Source organism: Vigna angularis, chromosome 1 (assembly GCF_016808095.1).
Source record: "Vigna angularis cultivar LongXiaoDou No.4 chromosome 1, ASM1680809v1, whole genome shotgun sequence".
NCBI classification, from domain to species: domain Eukaryota; kingdom Viridiplantae; phylum Streptophyta; class Magnoliopsida; order Fabales; family Fabaceae; genus Vigna; species Vigna angularis.
Window position 1 is genome coordinate 57571203 of NC_068970.1, and position 22265 is coordinate 57593467.

The 22265-nt window shown below is 33.4% G+C and overlaps 1 protein-coding gene across 1 annotated transcript; it reads right to left on the bottom strand.

Annotated features, from left to right (window-relative positions):
* Positions 1–5772: 5772 nt before the first annotated feature.
* Positions 5773–6456, bottom strand: LOC108325750 (protein MIZU-KUSSEI 1). The gene has a single exon (XM_017558843.1). It carries the CDS (start codon positions 6454–6456, stop codon positions 5773–5775), a length of 684 nt encoding a protein of 227 aa, XP_017414332.1.
* Positions 6457–22265: the final 15809 nt, after the last annotated feature.

The following is a 22265-nucleotide window of genomic DNA, read 5'->3' on the forward strand; positions in this document are numbered from 1 at the left end:
TGCCTTGTTCACGTTTGGGCATGTTCACATCGATGGTTGATGACTCTGGAACGTTGCAGATAACACTTACGTGTGGTATTTTAAGAATGTCTTAAATTAATACCGTATGATGCATTCAACGTGTGTGAAATAGTTAATCAATTTAGAGAAGCGGAACTTAGATAATTCTATGCATATTTTAAATTCAAACTTCATGTAAGTAATATATTAATTAAAGGTTTAGGTTAATATGTATACATTTTAGTAGATAAATAAATGTAGGAAGGAAAAAGAAACAGTTGACCGGTAATTTCTTAAAAAACTAATCTAATAATGGTGGACTTGTCAACGAAAAAAAAAATACCGATTGATTGTCCATGTTACTAAAGTGATAAATATATATTCAGATATCGTCCATTCAATGGGATTAGGTTGAAAGAGAAAAACTAACTCTATTCAATTTCTTTTGTCTTATCATTTAATCCATTTTATTTTAATTTTTAATCAATTTAAGCCGAAATGATTTTGGTTTTCATATTAAATCAATTACTGAGATTTTGCTTTACGATTTGATGATAAAATAATTTAAAAGATATATAATTGTTCTAAATGTGTGTTTTCTGTATAAGCAATGAAGGTACTTGGAGCATTCCAATGTGTGTATGGGAATAGTCTATCTTATAGATGTTTCTCTTTTTCTTATAGAAATAACCTATTATTAGTTTACTGACAACGTGTTCTTTGTATATGAAAATAAATAAGTGAATTAATTGGATTCCAATATCACCAAAAGCTTAATTGACTGGTCATCTAAAATAGGCTATAACACTAAACATCTACTCAGTCAATCACTTACAAAAGAGTAAAATAATGAATAAATAAATAAAATTTAAAGGATGAGAAATTTTACGTATTAATTAATTGCTACTAGCTTAAAACTAATGCATCTTGTTTTGAATGTTAAATTATTAAAAAATCTATATAATGTTACAATTAGTATTTTGAAGTTACATATTATTTTTTGTTAGTTTAATTGTTGACTCTTTCATTCATTTTGGTGATCTTACTTTTTACTAAAATACTAACAAAATATACGATTAAAAATTCTACAATATTTCTTTTATTTACTAATTTAAAATTAATACAATTATTATTCATATATGATTTTTTTAAGAGGCGTTTTAAAATTAAGAACACAAAAATTAAACAAATTAATGTATTGAATTTTGTTAATAAAATTCTATAATATTTATAGAATTTTATTAACAATAACTTACAAATTTTTGGAGAAATGCTTTAAAATTAAAACTTGTTAGATTACATTGTAAAATAATATTTAAATAAATTATATTAAATTAAAATATTAAAATTTATTTATTATAAAATTTTAGTTAGTGAATTATATCTTAAAATATTTGATAAATAAAATAAAAAATAATATATTATAAAGAAAAAAATCTAAATATAAATATTAAGTAAAGTCTTACAATTTCTAAACACGACTTTATAGATAAATAAGATGAAATGTTACAATAATTTAAATAATTTAATTTAATTATTTTTAAGTGAAATTATAAGTTTAGAAGAATATTTAATTAAATATTATTTTTATTTAAATTTATAAAGAATTTTTTTTTACGTAATTAGTTGAAGTTGGGGGTGGGTGTAAGTACTTTACTACTAAAAAAAAGGTCTATTTTCTTTTTACATAATATGAAGCGTATAATAAAGTACAGTTTCCCAAAAATGCATATATCGTTATGCATCTTGGGAATTCAAAGTTAGTATATTCTTCTGTCCCTGGTTACATGTTATAGTAAACACGTACACTTCAAACTTTATTCTTATCGCGAGGTCCACTCTTAATAATAATAAATAAATGTAATTATTTATTATTGAATTTGTTTGATTAAATTTCTTTACTTTTATCTTTTCCTTAATCCAAATATATTAGACAACAAAAATGATTTGTTTACCATATTTTTCATAATATAGTATAAAATAAAAAGATATTATAATAATAATTAAACATATGGACCAATATATCACTATCACTGATTTAAATAAAAAAAAACCATAAAAAATGAACCAACATATGATTACAAATAAATGAAATACAAAAATAATAAATAAATAAATAAATAAAAATGTCGAGTATGTTACTAACAATAAATTAAAGAACTAAATTTGTTTCTTTTCAAAATTATTATAGAAAATTATTTTTTGTCCTCAAACTATTATAAAAAAAAAATTATGTCTAAATTAAATTACAAAGTATTTTGTAAGAATCTAGAACATTACTTAAGAATAAAGCTGATTTTAATAAAAAAAAGTAAAATTATAATATTTTAATAATAAAATGATTAAACTATAAATAAAATTTTAATAACCAAATCATTTATTTTAAAAAAAACTTCTAAACTTTATTTCTGTCATCTCTTTAAGTTTTTATCTTTACTTTATCATTTTGAAAATTAAGATTTATAAAATCAATTTTGGTAATGAATTCCACGTGTTCATTCGATTAGAAAGTTAAACAAAATAAGTTTTTTTTTGAAGTATTTTAGTTTCTTGGGTTGCATGTTATAGGTTGAAAATTAAGATTTATAAAATCAATTTTGGTAATGAATTCCACGTGTTCATTCGATTAAAAAGTTAAACAAAATAAGATTTATAATTTCACGTGTTCATTTTATATGTATGCTTACAGTTATCGTTAGCTTAACCTCCTTTATTCGTTGGTTGTTTGTATTTTCTTGGTTTAATCATTTTGAACATTTTTGTTTGTGGAGATTTTTCTCAATTAGGTACTCGTATTCTAAAAGTTCTCAATTACATCTTTTTTTTTTGTAAAATTGAGTCAATTTTAATCTTGCCGTTAAATTTATTGGATGACGTTAAAATTTGTGTAGTTTAGTTTGGTTGGCTGACTATGCAATTTTTAATGACGTGGCATAGTGTGGTTGAATTTTTAATAACGTGCTCGGTTACCTCTCACTCTCTCTCGTGTTACATCTTTCACTCTCTCTTGTTACCTCTCTCACTCTCTCTCACTCTCGCAATGTAATTCTCAAAACCCTAATTCCCCTCCATACGCTCTCTCGTCTCTTTCAATTCCTGTGATCAATCGATTGCTTGTCGTTCGTTTGCAGGTAAACAATTTCGGCACAGATGAAAACCAAGCTGATCCGGCAGTTGTGATACCAGGTGGAATCCCAAAGATAGGGGTCGAGATTCTTTTTTTTTCTCACTGTCTTCTTATGTAGTGGTGTTTTTGACTCTCTTTTTTTGTTGACTGAATAATAGATGGTGAGCAAATAAAGGCGGTGAAGCTAGCATTGCACTTGTCTATGGAGAAAGGCCGGGAGTCTGTACATTTGCGGGTGTCCCGGAACCGGGAAATCGTTGTCTATGGAGAAAGCGAAAGAGAAAACAAAGGGAAAAATCTTGAATATGGACAGAAAGTGATGATGGAAAACACTAACTCCCTAGCGTGCACGCAACTGTTAAAGAGAGGAAACCGTTCGTAGAAAAAAAAAATCTGCAGATTGAAATCCTAATTTAAGGAATCAAGGAATTTAATGGAAATCGTCTCACTCCATCCTCGCAGTCGAGGTTGCTGGCCCAGTCCGAGTTTTTAGGAAAGAAGGGTGATGAGGAGGAGGAGGACGATTCGCTTTTGGAAGAAGATCTTCCTGATGAGTTTAAGAAGACTTCTGGGTGAGTTTGATTCTGATCATTGGGTTTTTGATAACCTCCCTTTGCATTCCCTAGAGATATTTTAATTAATTTTTTTTAAATATGCAAATAAAAGAAATTCAACTTAGGCCATGTTAGTAAAATTTGGTAACGTCATTCTGTCACGCACAACAATTTTTAATGCCATCTATCCAAATTAACAGCGAGGATTAAATTGATTCAATTTTACACAATAAAGGACCTAATTAAGACTATTTTGTCATTATTACTTTTGTGGCGTGATATAGATTGATAACTATATCAAAAGTCTTTTATGTTGGATTCATGTATATAAACATATGGTGTACTAATATAGCTTTTTATGTGGTATGAAGAATTGTTGATGAGTTATGTATTTTAAAAAACTTTAAACTCTTCTATACTTATACGTTTTATATTTCTTTCATCCATATGGATAGGTTCTCTTAGTAATTAACTTATATAAATCTAAGATTCTAATAGTATCATATTTGTTTGAGTTATTACATATTTAGTTCTATATGAAAATTATATAAAACATTTTCTATAACAAACAACACAAAGTATTTTAAATAAAGTTTCCCAATGAACTTAATATAATCTCCGACACAATCTTAATGTCTTTATATTTTTCTTGAAATAAATGATCACTTCTATTTTTGTATAAAATTATATACTCAACAAACACAAATTTTGCTAGGATAGATTATAACTCAGGTAGATTTTAAATCTAACTTAATATACACAAAATTTATATATAAGATGAGGTATATACTCACTTTTATAATCTAAATTAACCTATTTCTAATAGTGAGACTCTCAATAAATCTAAATTCTTATCACCGTACATTTAAAACTTTTTTTTCGAAACACGAATAATTAACACCTCAAATTTAAATTCCTCTTCCACGCTTACCAATCCAAATCCTAAAATACTACTTACCTATACTAAAATAAAACGACTGATATCAATGGTAATAAATTAAATAATAATAACATAAAGAAATAAAATGACTAATATTACTAGAAATAACTTTAATATCAGCAATATAAAATAATAACAAAGAATGAAATAAAAAAAACAGTTTATCATTTGAAATAAATTAAATAGAGGAGTATATTGTTAACAATAAATTAAATAGAAATACACCAACTTAAATTCTAAATAATTATTCATTAATTATTACTTCTTCAGCTAATAACTTTATTGTGATAGCTTAAATTTTAAAAAATTATTTAAGTAAGATTTTATTAATAATTATTAGATTATAACAATTTCAGTTTCTCTACCAAATGAATAATTAAATAGCATATAACTATTCATATATATATATATATATATATATATATATATATATATATATATATATATATATATATATATAGAATAAAAAATTTAACTTATAAAACATTATTTTTTTTTCATAACAGTCTAACAGTCACTAATAATTATTCATTATATTCTGTTATAAAAATAGTTCTATAAATATTTTAATTATTACTTTTGTTTAATCCTATTATACTATTTTATTAAAATTTATAGTTCAATTTACTGTGTTTTCAAGACATAACCAAATGAAATACTAAAATTTTAGTATAATAATAATATAAATATAATCATAAAAAATAATTATAATAGTATTTCCTTCTTAGTCTGAATGGTTCAAGCAACTCCATAATAACAGGAATTAAATTAGATTTAGAATAACTTGATCATTAAATATTATATATATCTGTAAAAACATAATTCCCAAAATGGCAACAGTTATGATTAAAATGGAAAAATGCATATATTGTTGAAATTTGATAGAATGACAGATATTCTGCAATTAACAACAGTAAAAGCAAGCACTCAATAGGTTCAGGGAAGGCCAAAAAAACAGTGTATCGAGAATGGCCTTCTCCTCCGAAACCATCACTGGCCAAATATTCAAAAGGAAGTTGGAAGGATAACTAGTTATAATAAAGCCATGCTAGCTAGCTACACGTTCTTGCTCTCTCTGCTCTGCTTCCCCATTATCATCAAACACAGCTCAAGAAGCTAAGCCAAGTGGTGCAAACAAAAAAAACAGAAGTTCACCTGGACCTTAAAAAGAAAACACTAAGCTCCTGATCCATGTCCCCTTCTGGATCATTCAAGTGGAACGATTCACAGTTTTCTGACCCACGAACCCTCTCAAATCTCCCTCTAAGGTACATCACTTCACCATCTTCTTTCTTGCACTTCACCACCCCAGTTCCCACCACAACCGAACGCATCAACCTCAACGCTTCAGAATCACTGTTCGACGGTCTACGCTTAACAGCATACCCCACCTTCCTCCCGTTACAGTGCATAGTCCACAAAGGGGTGGACAAAAGTGTGTTCGTGTTTGTGTTGTTATTATTGTTGTCCTCGCTGTCACCACAACTCTCCAAAGCGATTCTCAGTGTTCCTTCTCTCATTTCCTTGGCCAAGATGGTTGTTGGAACTGCCAACTCCAGGAGGAGAATAGGGTTGGAGTTGGCGTTTGCCTGAATGCAGAACCTCACCTTTCCTCTACGGTATCCGAAGATGGTGCCTGTGATGGTGCTGGAGTTCATCGTGAGTGACGGTGAATAGAATTTGGTGGGATTTTCGAGGCACTCGTTTGTTACATCTTGGTCTTCTATAATGGTGGCACAGTTGCATGTGGGAACTAAGAGTTGCATGAGAGAACGTAGCAGCCTCCATGATCTAACTTGTTTCTCGCAGTCAACTGTAGTGACGCCACTGTCCATGTATATCTAACTTCTTGCTATTGTTTCACTCTAACTCTCCTTGACCCTGGTTTAGGGTTTCTTTATATAATGCATACAGATGATGTAATTAACACACTAAAATAATATCTATCAATGCTATTTTGATAACCAAAAATAATGAATAGTCTGATTCATACATATAAAAAAAGGTATTAATGCCATTAAAGTGGTGGAGATCAAATTTTTACTATTTCAGAATACCAAAAACTCAGGCTCTACTAAAGAACATGCCAGATTGTTTTCTATAAAGGTTGATTCCGACAGATGATACTTATCGATAATGAAAAAGGAAAATATATAGAATATGATGTCTTTTCTTGTTTTTGTTGTTGTTAATATTTAACTGTTGACCTCACAGAGAGATGTTGAAAAGAAACCACAAATTCACGGATCACAGTAACATGTGTCGATTAGTGAGGAGTTAGCCAATGGGGTTGGATATTTTTGGAGTGCCAACTAAAAGGTTTATTTAATGCAACCCCGTTGCTTGATTCTGAAACAACTCATGCACACGCTTTGGATAGTTTTTTTTTTTCTTTTCTCATTCCCTTGTTTATTCTTTGAGGCTTCTTTTCGTTTGAGGACAAAAAACAAGCTGGAGCAGCAGTGTCGGAAAACAATAGTTAATGTGTAAATAATTGAATGTCGTGTTCTTCCTCCATTGTTTTGTGATTAATTAACTTTGATGGAAAAATGCAGGAAGTTTGGGACAGCGATTTCCGTACAGTCATAACACAGCAGTGTGATTCAATGATGAGGGCACTAGATTTCGGACCACAAAACTCCAAACTCATACACACTGTTAAGCTCTTATTTTAACTTAATTTAATCACACACAAGCATCTTTTATGCTTTTGCTCTCGATGACAAGACTTGGCTCACCAAAATAAAATATGTCGGACATATTATAGCACTGAATCTTATTTTCATGTATTATTTGCGTATTGCATGTGAGATGAACTTTGGAGGCAAAGCATGTTGTGTGGAGGCTAAAAAAATGTATATGTTTTTAGCTTTCTAGCCTGGTTGCTCCACTCTTGTCCTCCTCTCTTATTTGTCTGTTACTAAAGAGGCTCACAGGGAAATACTATTCAGTATGAAATTTGATGCAACAAGTAGAAATATTTGGAATTTATCGATGAGTATAAATGCATGATACTTAATAATTTATTCCACCATTGGTGAAACAGTTAGTCAGAACATAAAAATTATTCCTCTATATATGTGGATGAGAATAAACAGCTTTTCTCATGCAAATATATGAAATATATATTAGAAGAATATACTTTCACAAAAATAATTTTTTTTACATTCATTTAATACTATCTTTTCATATTTTTTACCCTTTTACTTTTTTGGAAAAATACAAAAAAATTGTATCCTTATGCTTATAATATGTGTTAAATAAATATAAAAATATATTATTATACCATTATTCTATATATTATATTTGTTCGGTGAGACTTCGTCAAGATTTTATTCATTTTAAAATAAAAAAATTTAAATTATCTTATTTCTTAACTTTTAAACGATTAAGAAATATGGGTTAGAATCAATTATAAATATTTGAATAAGTAATTATCTATTTATGTCAGATGATATGAGTTAAAATTGGCTTAAGTAATTTGACATGAATGATGAGAAGTTTTAAAAGAGAAAATTGAGCGTTAGATGAGGACACAGAAGCAGATACGTGAGATCGTTTACAAAAGAGTGGGGATAGCTTAACACTGCAAAATGACAAATTACGTTCATTTCACTCTGTAAAATAATAATATTTTAATTATAATTTGTATAGTATAAAATATTAACCGAGTGGTTGCAAACAACCAACCGGATATTCAGGTAATCTGTTTATATCTTATTCTGTTTATATTTTATTGGGCTTATATCAGCTTAGGATCCATGAGGTAAATTATAAATACAAAGCCAGGGTCAAAGGCCAGGCACGTTCCACTCACGCATTATTCGATCTACGCTACTCTCAAATACTCAATAGTGAAAATCATTCACAAAACATTCAACTAAGAGCCGAGGCTCCTCAAAATCACACGCCTAACTTGAGCGTCGGAGTACCTTTTGCAGGTACATCCACCCCCGTCCAAAGGAGACCGATCGGCTTGCGTCAACACCGATCGGCCAACAGCTGGAGTTTGGAGGCGAGCGAGCGGCCCAGACGCGTCAGCAGGTTAGTCTCTCGGTCCCCAAAACTTTCCACCGAAACATTTTGGCGCCCACCGTGGGGCCGAGCGTCAAACCCAATGATGACCACGAGGAGCATGGAGAAACAACAAAGCACCAGAGAGATGATTAGAAACCACAAGAAACCAAGACGAGCGTTCGGTCTCGACATCACTATTTCAGATCAACACCAGAAACTTTCGACAATGTAAAAACTACAGTAGATGAATCATCATCTCTACGTGCCACGTCGTCAACAAGATAAGTATTTTTTGAAATATGAATATTTCATAAAATATCTAATTGATAATAGATATTATAACAACTATTTTTATGTTAAATATATAGTATAATCCATAATATATTATATGATATATAATATAGTACATAACTATAAATATAGTTATCTAATTATTATAACCGAAACATTTTTTGGCATGATTAAAATAGTCAAAGAAATTGTTGTGTTAGAGATAATTATCAACAACAATATTATAAAATCTCAAGACGGTTTAGATACCTTGTTTATTATATATGTTATTTATTCGGTGCAATTCATAATATCTGGCAACCGAATCATTTATTATACGGTTATATACCATAATATATATCATCATGAGAATTTTAACAAGACAACATCTTGAAAAAATATATATCAAAATCCACGCCATCAACTATGCGAGTGCAGACTAAGATCTAGTCATAAACGGACTTCATGCTTAAAGCATCATGGAATTCAATTAACGAAGGAGAGGTCTCCTATTGCAAACACTGATTGCCAATTTCGTCAGCAAAGTTCATAATTAACGATCAAGTCCAAGACCGAGCGGACAATCCCTCTCGGGAGAGAGGTAAAGCCCTCTCAAAGCCGAACGGTAAAGCCCGTTCCCTAGGAAGCACTCCTAGGTCGAAGACCGAGCGGTAAATCCCCCTCGGAAGAGAGGTAAAGCCCTCTCAAAGACGAACGGTAAATCCCGTTCACTAGGAAACACTCCTAGGTCAAAGCAGAGGTAAAACCCTCTCAAAGCCGAACGATAAAGCCCGTTCCCTAGGAAGCACTCCTAGGTCGAAGACCGAGCGGTAAATCCCCCTCGGAAGAGAGGTAAAGCCCTCTCAAAGACGAACGGTAAATCCCGTTCACTAGGAAACACTCCTAGATCAAGGCAGAGGTAAAACCCTCTCAAAGCCGAACGGTAAAGCCCGTTCCCTAGGAAACACTCCTAGGTCGAAGACCGAGCGGTAAATCCCCCTCGGGAGAGAGGTAAAGCCCTCTCAACGACGAACGGTAAATCTCGTTCACTAGGAAACACTCCTAGCTCAAAGCAGAGGTAAAACCCTCTCAAAGCCGAACGGTAAAGCCCGTTCCCTAGGAAGCACTCCTAGGTCGAAGACCGAGCGGTAAATCCCCCTCGAGCAAGAGGTAAAGCCCTCTCAACGACAAACGGTAAATCCCGTTCACTAGGAAACACTCCTAGCTCAAAGCAAAGGTAAAACCCTCTCAAAGTCGAACGGTAAAGCCCGTTCCCTAGGAAGCACTCCTAGGTCGAAGACCGAGCGGTAAATCCCTCTCGGGCAAGAGGTAAAGCCCTCTCAACGACGAACGGTAAATCCCGTTCACTAGGAAACACTCCTAGCTCAAAGCAGAGGTAAAACCCTCTCAAAACCGAACGGTAAAGCCCGTTCCCTAGGAAGCACTCCTAGGTCGAAGACCGAGAGGTAAATTCCTCTCAGTTCCGGTTGAAGGACGAGCGGTAAATCCCGCTCGGTTAATGTCGAAGGTCGAGAGGTAAAACCCTCTCGACAAATGTCGAAGACCGAGAGGTAAATTCCTCTCGGTTCCTATTGAAGGACGAGCGGTAAATCCCGCTCGGTTACTTTCGAAGGTCGAGAGGTAAAACCCTCTCGACAAATGTCGAAGACCGAGAGGTAAATTCCTCTCGGTTCCTATTGAAGGACGAGCGGTAAATCCCGCTCGGTTAATGTCGAAGGTCGAGAGGTAAAACCCTCTCGACAAATGTCGAAGACCGAGAGGTAAATTCCTCTCGGTTCCTATTGAAGGACGAGCGGTAAATCCCGCTCGGTTAAATGTCGAAGGTCGAGAGGAAAAACCCTCTCGACAAATGTCGAAGACCGAGAGGTAAATTCCTCTCGGTTCCTATTGAAGGACGAGCGGTAAATCCCGCTCGGTTAAATGTCGAAGGTCGAGAGGTAAAACCCTCTCGACAAATGTCGAAGACCGAGAGGTAAATTCCTCTCGGTTCCTGTTGAAGGACGAGCGGTAAATCCCGCTCGGTTAAATGTCGAAGGTCGAGAGGTAAAACCCTCTCGACAAATGTCGAAGACCGAGAGGTAAATTCCTCTCGGTTCCTGTTGAAGGACGAGCGGTAAATCCCGCTCGGTTAAATGTCGAAGGTCGAGAGGAAAAACCCTTTCGACAAATGTCGAAGACCGAGAGGTAAATTCCTCTCGGTTCCTATTGAAGGACGAGCGGTAAATCCCGCTCGGTTAAATGTCGAAGGTCGAGAGGTAAAACCCTCTCGACAAATGTCGAAGACCGAGAGGTAAATTCCTCTCGGTTCCTGTTGAAGGACGAGCGGTAAATCCCGCTCGGTTAAATGTCGAAGGTCGAGAGGAAAAACCCTCTCGACAAATGTCGAAGACCGAGAGGTAAATTCCTCTCGGTTCCTGTTGAAGGACGAGCGGTAAATCCCGCTCGGTTAAATGTCGAAGGTCGAGAGGAAAAACCCTCTCGACAAATGTCGAAGACCGAGAGGTAAATTCCTCTCGGTTCCTATTGAAGGACGAGCGGTAAATCCCGCTCGGTTAAATGTCGAAGGTCGAGAGGTAAAACCCTCTCGACAAATGTCGAAGACCGAGAGGTAAATTCCTCTCGGTTCCTGTTGAAGGACGAGCGGTAAATCCCGCTCGGTTAAATGTCGAAGGTCGAGAGGAAAAACCCTCTCGACAAATGTCGAAGACCGAGAGGTAAATTCCTCTCGGTTCCTGTTGAAGGACGAGCGGTAAATCCCGCTCGGTTACTTTCGAAGGTCGAGAGGTAAAACCCTCTCGACAAATGTCGAAGACCGAGAGGTAAATTCCTCTCGGTTCTTATTGAAGGACGAGCGGTAAATCCCGCTCGGTTAATGTCGAAGGTCGAGAGGAAAAACCCTTTCGACAAATGTCGAAGACCGAGAGGTAAATTCCTCTCGGTTCCTATTGAAGGACGAGCGGTAAATCCCGCTCGGTTAAATGTCGAAGGTCGAGAGGTAAAACCCTCTCGACAAATGTCGAAGACCGAGAGGTAAATTCCTCTCGGTTCCTGTTGAAGGACGAGCGGTAAATCCCGCTCGGTTAAATGTCGAAGGTCGAGAGGAAAAACCCTCTCGACAAATGTCGAAGACCGAGAGGTAAATTCCTCTCGGTTCCTGTTGAAGGACGAGCGGTAAATCCCGCTCGGTTAAATGTCGAAGGTCGAGAGGAAAAACCCTCTCGACAAATGTCGAAGACCGAGAGGTAAATTCCTCTCGGTTCCTATTGAAGGACGAGCGGTAAATCCCGCTCGGTTAAATGTCGAAGGTCGAGAGGTAAAACCCTCTCGACAAATGTCGAAGACCGAGAGGTAAATTCCTCTCGGTTCCTGTTGAAGGACGAGCGGTAAATCCCGCTCGGTTAAATGTCGAAGGTCGAGAGGAAAAACCCTCTCGACAAATGTCGAAGACCGAGAGGTAAATTCCTCTCGGTTCCTGTTGAAGGACGAGCGGTAAATCCCGCTCGGTTACTTTCGAAGGTCGAGAGGTAAAACCCTCTCGACAAATGTCGAAGACCGAGAGGTAAATTCCTCTCGGTTCTTATTGAAGGACGAGCGGTAAATCCCGCTCGGTTAATGTCGAAGGTCGAGAGGTAAAACCCTCTCGACAAATGTCGAAGACCGAGAGGTAAATTCCTCTCGGTTCCTGTTGAAGGACGAGCGGTAAATCCCGCTCGGTTACTGTCGAAGGTCGAGAGGTAAAACCCTCTCGACAAATGTCGAAGACCGAGCGGTAAATTCCGCTCGGTTACTATTGAAGGTCGAGTGGTAAAACGCTTTCAGTTCCGCCAACGCAGCCTCCCTCAAACTCATCAGTCCTATAGTTAACCACGGCTAAAGCCGACCGCTTAACTCGGTCTTGGGGGGCATAATGTATAGTATAAAATATTAACCGAGTGGTTACAAACAACCAACCGGATATTCAGGTAATCTGTTTATATCTTATTCTGTTTATATTTTATTGGGCTTATATCAGCTTAGGATCCATGAGGTAAATTATAAATACAAAGCCAGGGTCAAAGGCCAGGCACGTTCCACTCACGCATTATTCGATCTACGCTACTCTCAAATACTCAATAGTGAAAATCATTCACAAAACATTCAACTAAGAGCCGAGGCTCCTCAAAATCACAAGCCTAACTTGAGCGTCGGAGTACCTTTTGCAGGTACATCCACCCCCGTCCAAAGGAGACCGATCGGCTTGCGTCAACACCGATCGGCCAACAACTGGAGTTTGGAGGCGAGCGAGCGGCCCAGACGCGTCAGCAGGTTAGTCTCTCGGTCCCCAAAACTTTCCACCGAAACATAATTATATTATTTTTAAAATTATTTTAAAATTATTTTAAAATTATTACTTAATTATTTATAAATTAATTTTATTTTATTTAATAAAATAATTATTATTAATTTTAATTTATGTATTATTATTTAAAGAATAATTAAATTTTTTTTTATAAATATATGAAAACGGATGTGCCACATCCGTTAACGGATGTGGCGACATCCGTTAACGGATGTGGTGACATCCGTTGCCTTTTATGTTTTTTAGTTTTTAGTTTTTTAATTTTTTATATTTTAAATTAATATATAAATATTATTTAATTTTTTAAAAATTATTATTTAATTATTTATAAATTAATTTTATTTTATTTAATAAAATAATTATTATTATTTTAATTTATATATTATTATTTAAATAATAAATAAAAAACTTTTTAAAAATCTATTAAACGGATGTGGCACATCCGTTAACGGATGTGGCCACATCCGTTGAAGGTTTTTTTTTTAAATAAAAATAATAAACTAAAATATAGAATATGTAAATAGATGTTACGGATGTCAACATCCGTTGAAGGTGAAACGGATGTTGACATCCGTTTTATAGAAGGGCAAATAAGGTATGGGGAGGTGCAGGGAGTGGTTGGTGGTGGTGGAGGGAGCAACTCTCATTATTATATTATTAAAAGTACTGTCAAATGAATGTTTTTCTGTCAAAACAAATCTTCTCACTTTCTATATTGGGCCCAACTTTTTTGGAACGATTTGCAAAGAAGTTATGCATAATTTTGTCCACCATTCTTTTCTTTTTTAACTAAAAGATATTCATATTTAAAAAATATATTTAAAACCAATTTTGACATCTATCTATCATACAAATACAAAACCTATCATACAAAATGAAGTAAGAGTCTGGACACGTGCCACAATTTGAAGACACACTTTGGACATGGGACAGCTTTTCAATTTTTCAAAAAATAAACAAAACTATTATTCAAAATTTAGTAACATTTTTATGTTAAATATTAATATTTTCTTAACATAAATCTAGAAAGTTCATATACTTTTTATTAGTAACATTCAGTTTAGAATAACAGTTTTTAGTTATGCATTAAGTATTTTTAACTTTTAAAGTCACATATTAAGGTTTTTGAATTCTAATTTCAATATATTTTACTCTTATAGGTTTTACATGTTTATATATTTGTTTTATAGTTTAAATTTTGACTTGGTTTGGTGAGTCTGTTTTTTTATATCCAGTTTACCTTGATTTTCAGAGTATTTACTCCAAGGTAGTATTTACTACACAAATGCTTTTTTTTATATATATGTTAATTTCATTTTCATTTATATTAATTTATATATATTGTATTTCGTTCTCATTTTTTTAATGTATTTTCATTCCATTACTTGCATATAAAATTCAAGGTTAGATTCAATGACTTTTGTGCCATTTGATAGAAATGTCTCTACATTACTCAAGAAATTATGTGCTGAGGTTTTGGAAGCTAATGATAAGATATATCATTTCCTGAGTTTTTCTACACTTCTGTCCTGAATTTATATTCCAGATTTTGAAATCCACTTCAGTAATGAATTTGATTTTTTGTATATATAGAATACAAATTTTAACAATCTTCTAAAAGAGTTTTGTATCGAATTTACTCACAAGTTCTCAAATGAGTCAAATGATGAAGAAATTCAATGTTTAAGTGTTGACTTGAGTTTTTATGTTACTCTCGCTTCTTTTATGGGAGATGATAAGTACTTTGGATGTCGTAAAACATTATATTAATTAGAAAGAGTATTGAAAAATACTATTAAGATTAAGAAGTGAGTGATTTCAATTCATGATTATTTTAGGATAATCATGAAGTTTGAGAGTATTTAAGAACAATTTATACTGTGATATGCTTATTTATTGCATGTATTTTGTGTTTTGGATTTATGTTCTGCTTAGAATAATATTTTGTTGTTACTTTCAGTTTGAGATTAATTATGAATACATGGTCCTGATCCTGCAATGTTGTTATTGGCATCAAACCATTTTAACTTAAACATTCCATTTCTTATTATCATTACCATTTTACTTTTAATGTTCATGTTAATTTCTTATTAAATTATTAGTTTTTCTTTTTTTTAAAATGGAACATAAACGTTTAATAGAAACAATATATTATATGCCTTATGTATTAGATACTATATACTATATATTATGTAGGCTTAATACCTCTTTTGATTCCTAGAAAGAGGGAGATTGTTCAAAGTGGTCCTACCTTTTTTAAAAAGTTCGAAGTAGTCCCAATCTGTGAAAAATCAGGTCAAGTTAATCTTTTTTGGTTACGGCGTCAAAATTTTCACGGTAGAAGTACCCTCTTGGGCAAAACATAATGAGGTGTCCATTTTTTGTGATTGCGTGGCACTGAAGTTAAATGACGTGTTCAACGAGAGGGAGAGGGAGAGGGAGAGGGAGTGTGCGAGAGGACGGGGACTGGGAGGCTAACGAGCTCTTCGGCGAAGTGAAGAACCCGTTCGGCAACTGTTGCGGAAAGATGATGGAGCTCGTCCTGAGTGGAGATACGCTATGTGTAACCTCCGACGTTGGCAGTGGAATGGATAACAACCTAAATCTTGCAATTTGGGATTAGGGTTTTTGAATTTGGGTTTTTGTTTGATCAGCATTTGGGTTCCTTTGAGAGCTGGAATCCCGGCCGTAGAGCTGTGATCATCGGGGCATGTGGCTACGGTGTCGTAGGCCTTGGCGGCTTCCTCTGAAATGGGCCTCTTTGGGTTGCGGCGGAGCATGGTGAGCAATCGACGGCCATGGGCCACTTGCTTCTGGTAGCATAGGGGGCGATCTTGCCAACAAAGAGAATGACGGAGCCCTCGAAGTGAAAGGAAATCACCATATAGAAATTGCCCATAACCTTCCTGTAAAAGTCACGCATGTGGCGGAGCACGAGAAGACGACACGGAGGAGGTGGCTACGCCACTTGGACCAGGCATTGCGGTGGTAGAGTGGCAGGATACGATGGTAGAGGAGAGGTCGCAGGCACCGCAGCGGGGGACCTCCTCGAGATCGCAGCGGAGAGTCGCATGGCCACCGGGAGGCTTGATCCAGATGTCGCTATGGAGAGCGAGAAGGTGGTTCCCAAGCGCGTTTGATTTCGACGGCGGTGACATCAATGACCGCCATGGCTGTGCGAGATTGAAGATGGAGGTTGGGTTTCCTGATTACACCTGTAATGCTCTTGAGGAGATTCTCCATGGCAAAGTTATCATAAAGCTTGGATCCATGGTCGGGAGCCCCAACGACCTTGATGACCAACCACTGGGGGCTTCTCTTAGCATAGAAGGCCTTGTAATGGACGTCGGGGGAAGCCAACTCTTCGTCAAGCACTACGCCTACATTCAGCAGATTTGGTTTTTGTAGGTTTTCGGTGGATAAGGCTCGATTTGGCCAACCCTTAGTGGTGGTCTGAGGTGTTGACGGCGCCGATCTATGGCTCTAACGTTTCTAGAGATGAAGCTGATGTGGCAAACAATTTGTATTTTTAAAATTCAAAATTGACACGTTATATTCCTCGTATGAGAAAAATAGGACAACTCATTAAGTTTTGGCCAACGAGGCAGCTCTACCGTTAAAATTTTGACGTCGTAACTAAAAAGGATTAACTTGACCCGATTTTTCACAAGTTGGGACCACTTTGAACTTTTTAAAAAAGATAGGACCACTTTGAACAATTCCCCTCTTTCAAGGGACCTAAAGAGGTATTAAGCCTATTATGTATTATATATAATGTATATAAACTTATTGTTTTGATGGTAGCTAATTTGTATGATTAATTGTTTTTTTAATTATTTCAATTGAATTTAATTATATTTTTAAAGTCAAAATATGTATTATTTCATCTTTAAAATGTATATATTAATTGATCGAATTTTACTCAACAATTAATATTAATTAAAAAAACAATTTATTTTTATTGAATTTTTTTATTTTAATCTTTATATGTTAAATATTTACAGAAATTATACATAGTTACATAAACAATATAATATGTATATTATCTATTATCTATTGTTTCGGTAAATATTTTTTGGGACCGAGACACTCACCTTCTGATGCTTGAATTATGTTCTCCACCTGCTTCTTACGCTTAGTCCGTTCAGTTTCTACAGACTGACCCTTCGGTTGGCTTCTGTCTAAGCCGTCCGGTCACGCTGATCCTGTCCGGCCGGTTGTCTGAGGCTAGTTGTTTGGTCTTTGACGCCGACCGATCGGTTTCCTTCTTTGTCGAGAGGGGGGTACCTGCAAAGACACTTCGACGCTCTCAAGTTAGGCGTGTGATAGTGTAGAGGTATCAATATTTGAGTATTGAAGAATGGGTTGAGTATGAGTAGAATGTATTGGATTATGAATTGAGCGTGAATCCAACCTCCCTGGCTTGTGGCCCTAGCTCTCTATTTATAAGTTGTCTCATGGACTTTAAGCTGATATAAGCCCAATAAAATATAAACAGAATATAAACAGACTTACCTTTAGATTCGATCAGTTGCTCGTAAACAACTTATCAATATCTTTAATCAGATGTCTTTGGTTATTTTATTATCTACTGGACTATTGACCCAATAACTTAAATGTTGACCCAATTATGGCCCAACATCCATAGAATCCATTTGACCTCGTTGAGACCTGGTTGACCATTATTATGGAGGTGACCTGGCGGCCTTGAGTGGATGAACCGAACGGTCTTGGATGGTAATCATTCGGTCCTGAATTTATACGATACATTATGCCCCCCAAGTCCGAGTTAATCGTTTGACTTTAGCCATGATTAATTATAGGACTTATGAGTTTTAGGGAGACTGTTTTTGCTGCGTTGGGGAGTGTGCTTATGTTGCTCATCTATGGACCGAACGGTGAGCTTTATGAGTTGGCCTTTTTAAAACTTGTTCCCCTTTGCTCAGACTGATATTATCCAGCTTACCTGTTCTGAGGGAAAACAAAAATCGAATATGGACTGTCAAAAGAATGTAAATCACTAGACTAACCCATTTTATAAGGTCGAACAGCCAATCAGTGGAGACTGCTTGGCTGAAGATGCTCGGATGAGAATGATTGTTCCTCAGCTATTTGTTTTTGGCTTAGGGTTCCTAGTGAACTTCCCAGTAGACGAGATTGACCATCCGTGGCCCAGGAGTTCCTAGAGAACATCTCAGTAGACGAAAGCGACCGTACGTGGCCCAGGAGTTCCTGAAGAACTTCCCAGTAGACGAGAGTGACCGTCCGTGGCCTAGGAGTTCCTGAAGAACTTCTCAGTAGACGAGATTGACCGTCCGTGGCCCAGGAGTTCCTGGAGAACTTCCCAGTAGACGAAAGCGACCGTCCATGGCCCAGGAGTTCCTGAAGAACTTCCCAGTAAACGAGAGTGACCGTCCGTGGCCTAGGAGTTCCTGAAGAACTTCTCAGTAGACGAGAATGACCGTCCGTGGCCCAGGAGTTCATGGACTTTAAGCTAACATAAGCCCAATAAAATATAAACAGAATATAAACATATTTACCTTTAGATTCGGTCAGTTGCTCGTAAATAGCTTAACAATATCTTTAATCAGATATCTTTGGTTATTTTATTATCTGCTAGACTATTGGCCCAATAACTTAAATGTTGACCCAATTATGGCCCAACATCCATAAAATCCATTTGACCTGATTGGGACTTGATTGACCATTATTATGAAAGTGACCTGACGGCCTTGACTGGATGAACCTTGGTAACTGTTCGGTCCTGAATTTATACGATACATCTATTATATACTATATATGTATATGTATATTAGCAATCGATGATATATTAACAATACATGATATCTTAGCATTTATTTAAAAGATAACGCTTTGATTGAATTAAAATTTTGTATTTAAGAATTTATATATTTCTATTTATTGAAAACAAATTATTGTAATAATTAATTAGCATTAGGTATATTTTTATTATTACTAATGTTAGCAGTTATGTGAACAGTTATACAAATTAAATTGTATGTTTAATTATTTCTTTAATTAATTAAATTTAATTACATTTTTTAAAATTCAAACATTAATTACCTTTTTAATATATCATACATTAATTGATAAATTTGATTAATTGTTTAATATTAATTGTTGAATTACTAATTATAATTTAATACATGAATATTAAATTATTAATATTATATATATTTATGAAAAATATGCATTTCAAGACAAATAATATATTATCTATTATATACTATATATTATGTATTAGGTATATATCTTTAATATTATTAATGGTAGTAGTTATACAATTTAATTTGTAGAGTTAATAATTTCTTTAATTATTTCATTTTATATTAATTAACTTTTTCACAATCAAACGTTGTATTGCGTTGATCGAAAAGATAATTATAGTGCTTACAATATTTTAATATTAATATTTCATATATTAATTGATGACACAACCATTAATATTAACTATTCAATTATTAATTCGTATTGAATTTTTAAATTTTATAATATATATATATATATATATATATATATATATATATATTAGATATTTACGAAAATTATACATATTTATACAAACAATATAATATGTATATTATATATATATCCATATATATATATATATATATATATTATTTATTATATACTATGTATTATGTACCTACTATTAATTATATTAATTAAATTTTAAAAGTAAAACGTTATATTGACCTTAATTAGAAAGATAATGATATTAGTTACGTACAAATAATATATTATTCATACAATTTTTTTCTTCATTAAATAATTTTAATTTAAATTTTAACAATAAATGATATCTTAGCATTTATTTAAAAGATAACGCTTGAATTAAAAATTTTTATTTACTAATTTATATTTCTATTTAATGAAAAAAAATTGTTGTAATAATTAATTAGCATTAGGTATATTTTTATTACTGTTAATATTAACAGTTATTTTCGCACGCAGTTATCTATGATTAATTCTTTCTTTAATTAATTAAATTTAATTACATTTTTCAAAAACTAAACATTAGTTATTCTTTTAATATATCATATATTAATTGATAAATTTTTATTCATCATTTAATATTAATGGTTGAATTATTACTAATTATTATTTAATAAATAAATTTGAATCAGTTGAACTAGTACGAACTAAATAAATCCTAAAAGTTATATCCTTAAATCAGCCATTTATGCAAAGGAAAAGGTGTAGGCTAAACACCAAATTGGGGAATCCAATTCTAATATCAGAAGAAAAAAATATAGTGTTTTAATAATTTCTTGGTTTTCATTACTATTACTTCACATTACTATAATTAGATAATTAGATGATAACGGGTCAAGTTGAACACGGATAATGTCTACCTGTAACTCGATTTGACAAAAAAAATCTACTCGCTACCTAATCTGTTACCCGCACAGATATAAAACATACCCGTAAATATTTTAAAACCTATAAATATCCATGGATACTCGCGGATATCCGCAAATATTTTAAAAAATATACTTTTATAAATTATTATAATAAAACTTAAATAAAATTACAAAAAATATATAAAATATAATATATATAAAATTAAATATAAATTAAAATTTATTTTTAATTATATTTAACCTTATAAAATATAAATTAATGTTAGTTTTAATTAAATTTAACTTAATAAAATATAAATTAAATTCTTATTTTAACTTTTGGTGGGTAGCGGATATTTGCGGGTACAAATACTATAATACTTACATCCGACTCGTTTATAAGCGGGTATTAAAAATCTCATTATCTGTAATCCGCGTGTAATAAATATCCACGGATACCAACTATCCGTCGCGGATTTTATCCGCAGATATTCGCGAACGCGTATTTTTTTGTCACCCTTAACTATAATTATGGAGGAGAATGATAGTCAAAGTAAAAAGAAAAAGGTAATTTTTTACCAAAAGATAATTAGGATTAAGAAGAAAGATTATTCTTTCTTTGTTAAAACAAGTATATTCACTCATCTTTCAAAGCTAACATCTTGCAATTGCTTTTGAAAGAATAGTGACTGATGCATTTGTACCTATATATATACATTAAGAGATAATCACACTTCATATTATGTGTCAATACGATTTTAAACTAATCTTAAATACAATCATTATTTATTATATTCATTATTTAATTATTGTTTTATATTATCTTAATGGAATATTTAATTATTTATTATATACAAATACTGTTTACATAGGTTTCAAATGGTTATATTAATTGATTAATTGATTCTTTGATTTTTTTTTAATTATTTTATATGGAATAATAAGAATAATATTTAAAGTTTACATAACTTTTCGTTCAAGTTAATATTGGTATTAAATTTATAATTAACTTTAAAGGAAATTTAAAACGTTGATTATCTAGAAACATTTTATTTTTCAAACCATTCAACTGTATTTAAATGTGTTCCTTTCTAACAGTAATATTTAAAAAAAAAAATATCTTTCCTCTTAAAAACCTTTTTCATAATAATACTACATTACCAAAAACAAAAATAATTCATAAAAGTAGGCTTATTAAATTTTTTGACAGTCTAATATTTGATTGGGTCACAGCATCACTCCTTATGCTTGGCTGCTTCTTCTTGCACCCGTTTTTCCTTTCTTCACTTCATAAAATTTAAAATTCCCATTAAGCTTATACTAAAAAGATCCTAAAATGCTAAAACCTTCGCCTACTCACACTGCTACACCTCCCTCCTTCATTTTCTCTTCATTCTTTCTTCAAGCTTCTTCCTCCAATAGCTCTTTCTGTGCACCCATAACATGCCTATGTCAACCTCTGTGTTTCCTTCGCTCCCTCCAAGCGGTTCTCCCTCGACCGCTTCATCTCCGGTCGCGCCGCGAACCGCCGCGTCCAGACAGGATAGTATTAACCCGCACCAATAGAAGCAGATGTGTACGTGCTCGCCTCAGGCACCGGCGCCGTACCCGCCAAACCGTCTCATCACGTGCA

Bases quoted from the DNA above. Each gene is read 5' to 3' on its own strand.
- LOC108325750 (XM_017558843.1), bottom strand. From the start codon at position 6,456: ATGGACAGTGGCGTCACTACAGTTGACTGCGAGAAACAAGTTAGATCA.